General features: G+C 58.3%; 1 protein-coding gene across 1 annotated transcript in view; it reads right to left on the bottom strand.

The window, feature by feature from the left end:
* SART1 (squamous cell carcinoma antigen recognized by T cells) overlaps positions 1-5,394 on the bottom strand; it is a 22,103-nt gene that overhangs the window by 9,516 nt on the left and 7,193 nt on the right. Inside the window, exons 3-12 of the mRNA XM_011965222.1 lie at positions 4,670-4,725; positions 4,020-4,146; positions 3,791-3,896; positions 3,457-3,534; positions 3,242-3,341; positions 3,010-3,152; positions 2,672-2,878; positions 1,850-1,974; positions 1,647-1,762; positions 1,411-1,553 (exon numbers count right to left, since the gene is read on the bottom strand). Coding sequence (XP_011820612.1) covers positions 1,411-1,553; positions 1,647-1,762; positions 1,850-1,974; positions 2,672-2,878; positions 3,010-3,152; positions 3,242-3,341; positions 3,457-3,534; positions 3,791-3,896; positions 4,020-4,099 — 1,098 coding nt within the window. The 5' untranslated portion in view covers positions 4,100-4,146; positions 4,670-4,725. The remainder of the gene's footprint in view (positions 1-1,410; positions 1,554-1,646; positions 1,763-1,849; positions 1,975-2,671; positions 2,879-3,009; positions 3,153-3,241; positions 3,342-3,456; positions 3,535-3,790; positions 3,897-4,019; positions 4,147-4,669; positions 4,726-5,394) is intronic.

Below are 5,394 nucleotides of genomic sequence, written 5' to 3'. Positions count from 1 at the left end.
GTCCTCTCCAGTCCTTTAAACCTCAAATACGTCCTCTCCAGCCCTTTAAACCTCAAATACGTCCTCTCCAGTCCGGACCGGCCTCCGTCCCGGGTGCAGCCCTCACTTCCTCAACTCCCCTGTCCTCCCGGTCCTCAATCCACTGCAACTGTCCCCTCTTTGCCTGCCAGTGGTATCAGAAGCCTCCCTCCCTTGCTCCCTCTCCTGGACACCCTTTCTTGGCTTCTTCCTAGGTGAGAAGTGTGGGGTCAGGCTAAAAATGTGGCCTCTGGAATGACGGAGGTGACAGAACCTCCCTCATAGGGTGTTGCTGGGAGGATGGAATGAATCAGCAAACACAGAGCAGGCGGGCAGTGCCTGGCACACTGTGCCTGTGGGGCAGCGATGACCGTGGGCTCAAGGCTCCCCCTGCATTGGCCTCCTGACCTCTCCGTCTCAGCTCACACCACCCCCTCACTCTCTGCTCTGCTCCGGCCTCCCTGGCCCTCAGGCACTCTAAGGTCTCTTCTCCTGAGATACCTGCTGGTTGATCTACCACCTAAACGCCAGCGTCACCTGCTGCCACCCCTAATCCCCCACAAGGCTGGCTCTTCTGTGAGACTCAAGTCTCAGCTGAACTAGTACCTTGGAAAGGTCTTCCCCGCACTCCCCCGTCTAAGATCCCAACCCCAGCACATTATATTGGCCTACTGAATGCCCAGCTCCTGTCACCATCAGAAATTACCGTTCCTGCGTTCACCAGGTCACTGCTGCTCCCTAAGCTCTCCCCCACACACTCTAGAAAGCCACTTCCCTGAGTCCAGGGCCCCGTGGCTGTCCCGTTCACCAATGACCTTCTCGGCCCAAGAACAATGCACTACTCACAGCAGGCATTCAACAAACATGCACAGGAAGAGAGAGGCGAGGAAAGGATCCCCTACTAAAGCAGGCATCTAAAAACTTTTGCAAAACATGACTTTTAAACAGAAAACATGACTTTAACCAGGGCTGGTCGCAGTGGCTCACACCTGTAATCTTAGCATTTTTGGAGGCCGAGGCAGGCAGATCATGAGGTCAGGAGTTGGAGACCAGCCTGGCCAACACGGTGAAACCCCGTCTCTACTAAAAATACAAAAATTAGCCGGGTGTGGTGGCAGGTGCCTGTAATCCCAGCCACTCAGGAGGCCGAGGAATGAGAATCACTTGAACCAGGGAGGCGGAGGCTGCAGTGAGCCGAGGCCACGCCATTGCACTCCAGCCTGGGCAACAGAGCAAAACACTGTCTCAAAAAAAAACAAAACCCAGAAAACAAAAAACAAATGGAAAAGAGGCTTCAGACAGGAATGTGGCTGTTGCCTATGACACGTGCTCGTGAGGACAGGTGACTGCTGACGCACTGGTAGCCCCAGGCCTGCCCATGCCCAGCCTCACCTTCTCGCCACTGTCTCGCAGCTGCTGCAGCTGCTGTAACTGTCGCAGCCGGCGTCCCTTCTCCAGCTGCTTCTGCAGCTCCAGCTCCGCCTCGTCCTCCTCCAGCACCTGCGGGGACCCCGGCTGTGGAGCTCCACCTTCCTCTGGGGGATACACAGGGGATGCCTGCTCAGACAATCTCCTCCAACCCGGGGCTCCTGTCCCTGCCCCCTCCCACCCCCTGGCCAGGCCCTCACCCTCATCACTGATGTCCATGTTCTCCACTCGGGTGTCATCTGACGGCAGGGGCTGAGGCACGGGCTCCTTCTCCTCCTCCACCTCGGACACTCGGCGGCGACCCCGTCCCCGCAGTCTGAGGGAAGGAGGCCTCTCTGGTGAGCACCGGCCCCCGGGACACCCCAGCCCAGCCCTCTCACCCCACCATGGTGTCCAAGCCCACCTGGAACCAAAGTCCCCATCCTGAGTCTGGTCCCCGAGAGGCAACAGGTCATCCGCCCGCACTACGACCTCCTTCTCCTTCTTGCGGATTTTCCTCACCCTCCGCTTGGTCCTTCTAAAGGCCACCTGAGGGGAAGAGGGAGGCGTGGGGTGGGGCGGGGAAAGGCAGGCCGCCACAAGCCCGCGAGGATGAACACTTCTTTGGTGTTCTTCTGTGCTAGCCAGTGTCCTGAGCACTTCTCACACAAGCAACACGTGGGGTGGTTACTATCTCCATTCCACTGGTGAGCTAGGGAAACTGCGGCACAGAGAGGTTAAGTACCTTCCCCAAGGTCGCCCAGCTCCTAGGTGGGAAAGCCGGGCAGTCTGGCTCCAGAGTCCTGCTCTTACCCACTGAGCAAGACACCTACTACACCAGCTGACTACCTCACGTTCACACAGTCACTCTGCGGACAGAATCCACGCACACCTTTCCAGTCACCCCTCACCCACACTGTCACTCATCCTCACAGCAACCTCAGGAGGTGGCTCCTATCACTGCCACTCCAGATGGGGCGCCCCAGGCTCACAGTTAAATGGCTTACCCACGGCACAAGCTGGCAGTATGGCAGAGCAGAAACACCAACTGGGGCCCATCTGGCTCAGCAGCCCTCACCCGTCAACACCTGGTGCCTCCCCAGGTTGCCATTTACTGCTTGCCCACGAGGCCAAGCGCTTTGTGAACACAAATACTTGCCCTCTCTTCCCAGTGCCTGCGGGCAGCGCAGGAGCCTCAAGGGGAGGGAGAATCATGACCCCGAGTACAAGGCGCAAGAGGGCTCACCATCTCCTCGGGTGTGAGGTACTCGGAGGCCAGCCGGGGCCCCACCGTGCTCAGGGACTGAGCCTGCAGCCGCAGCTTGGCCCGGATCTCCTCCAACTCCCGTTCCCGCAGGCCATCGGCCATGCCCCCCTGCTCCAAGCGGAAGGAATGCGGCTGCTCCCCCTCAAGCTCTTCGTCGTACTTGGACAGGATAGAGCGAGGTTTTTGCTGCAAGGTAAGAGGTACAGGTTGGGACCCAGGGTGGCTCCTGAAAAGCCACTGAGCCACCACCTCCTCAGAGCCCCTATTCCCGACATTCTCCACCCCAGCGCCCGCCGCCCAGCCTGCTTGGGCCGTGCCTGCGCCAGGTCGTCCACACTCTCGTCCTCGGCATAAGGCAGGTAGTCGGGCTTCTTCTTCCGCAGCTCCACATTCTTCTCCGCCCGCTCCTTATCCACCAGGTTCACGTTCACCAGCACGTCCTCCTCCTCCTGCAGCACGCCTGCGGGCAGCACAGAGCAGCGGCCATTCACACTTGTCCGCAACGCAGCAGAGGCTGTGCCCCGACCCAAGGCACCCAGCTCGCATCACCTTTGTCCTTAAGGGTGAGGATCATGGTCTCCCCTTCTCGGAAGGAATCAATGGCATGCTCCACAGTGAGGCCCTGCAGGTCCCGGGCACTGTACAGGTCCTAACAGAAGAATCAGGCGCGTAAAGAACCTCCCTCCATGCGCCCAACCTTGGGATTCCAGCATCAAGGCCGCCAGTGTGCCCTGCACCACCCACCCCGGCTGCCGCAGCCTCACCTGCCGTCTCTGCCCAAACTCCTCCTCTACCAGAGTGCTGACACCAAACTCTTGGTCCATCTCCTCCAGTAACTTTGCCTATGGGACAGGGAGGGGTGACCTAGGACCTCAGGCCACTCAGCACCACCAGAAAACACTCAGGGCTCTACCAAGCGGAGTGCAAAAAGAGCAGGCCTTGCAGGAAAGTTGCTGAGAATCCAAAGCGGATGCTACCAACCACAGCCCATCCCCTCTCCGAACCCCGTCTCACCTCTCTGGGGTCGACCACTGCCTCAGTGCCCAGTCAGGCCAGCAAAAGCACTGGGCAACCACCCCATGCTGCCCAGGTGCTCACCCTCTTCTCTGCCAGGTCTTTCTCCTTCTGCAGCTGCCGGCTCCTCTCGATCCAGGCTGCAGTGTCGTCCAGCCAGGGATCATCCTCTCCTAGGGTCTTTATCTTCCTGAAGAGGGGAGAAAGTGATGCTCGAGGAGCCCAGCTCCTGCTCCCAACCCCACTCAAAAGGCAGCCAAGGATGGTGGCCTCCCCAGCCCTTCCCTTGCCTGCCCTGGCCAGGACCCCTCACCCCAGCTTTTGGTTCAGCAGGCGCTTCTCCTTGGCAGCCGCCAGCTTCTCCCGCAGCTCCTCTCGCTGTCGCAAGGCCATAGGATTGATGACATCGGCTGTCACGGGCTCCTCCTTGGTGCCCGCCTCTGGAAGGGGGGCCCAGACGTGAGGCTATGCCCGCCCATGGCTGGTGGGGAGAGGAGGGAGCCACTCACCCTGCCCCCTTCCAGCTCAGGGGGCCAGAAGGGGTCAGGACAGGAAGGAACAATCCTTCACCTCCCTGCTCCCACTTCGTCCCCACACTCCTGGCCAACCCATGCAGCACGACAGGACCCTCTGTGGCTTCCAAAGCTCCTCAAATTGTGCTTTAAAGAAAAACAACAGACCCACCCCCGCACAGCCCAGTTTGCAGCAAGCGTGCACATCTTCCAGTCCATCTAACAACACCTCACAGCCAGAGTGAGTATGTGACGGGCACGGCTCTAACTCAGAAAACAAGCAGAGCCCCAGGTCCACATTATAACAGCAAGAAGGGACCTCGTGCCTTCCGGCAAATATGCATGTGTAAGACCACTAAACCATGCTGAACCTGCCCTCTAATCCCACCTTCTTCAAAGACCCCTTCAGATGGCCCTCTCCCCCAAACCCCATCCTCAGCCCCACACTCACCCTTCTTGATGGCATTGACCTCCAAGGGTTTCAGCCCCAACTTTGCCCGGAGTTTACTGAGAACAAGAGATACAAGTGTTAGGGGCTATCAAAGGATACAAGTGTTAGGGGCTATCAAAGACACAGGGCGCCATGTGCATTTCCAAACAGACAGGAGAAGAAACAGGGTGGGAGTGAGCGGTCCCAAACACACGGTCTGCCCCAGGAAGCCTAGGACACTGGGAAGGGCTCTGGCCTCCAAAGCAGGAAACATGGGCGCCAGCCTGGTCTGCATCTAACCGGTGAATGCCACTTTACTCTTAGGTATTAGTTTCCTCTTCTATAACTCTACTGTTGGCTAAGATGATTTATACAACCTTTCCAACTCCAATTAGCACACTTTCGTGTGAGAAAGCCTCCCCAGGGCTGGCCCCAGAGCCACCTAGCTTAGAAAAACAAAGTGGAAACAAGGGAGACAATACTCACTTGGTCTCCTCAATGCTGAGTGAGGAGGCATCGCCTGAGCTAGTTTTGGAGCTGGCAGCTGGAAGAAGAAGAAGCATGGCTCAGGAGCTGAACATAGGGCCAACAAGCCAGCATCACTGCCTCCAACTGCAGGATCAAAGATGAGGGCCCCTCACCAGCACCTGGGCCTGATGAAACACCAGAAAACAGCAGCTTCTTCCACCCAAGCTCCCCAGCAGCTCCTCTGCCCGAGTCCAGTCTCAGAGCCCTGCCTCTTCTGC

The sequence above is a fragment of the Mandrillus leucophaeus genome, unplaced genomic scaffold (assembly GCF_000951045.1).
Source record: "Mandrillus leucophaeus isolate KB7577 unplaced genomic scaffold, Mleu.le_1.0 Scaffold718, whole genome shotgun sequence".
In the NCBI taxonomy this organism is placed as follows: Eukaryota; Metazoa; Chordata; class Mammalia; order Primates; family Cercopithecidae; genus Mandrillus; species Mandrillus leucophaeus.
This window is presented reverse-complemented; position numbering and strand designations above follow the sequence as displayed.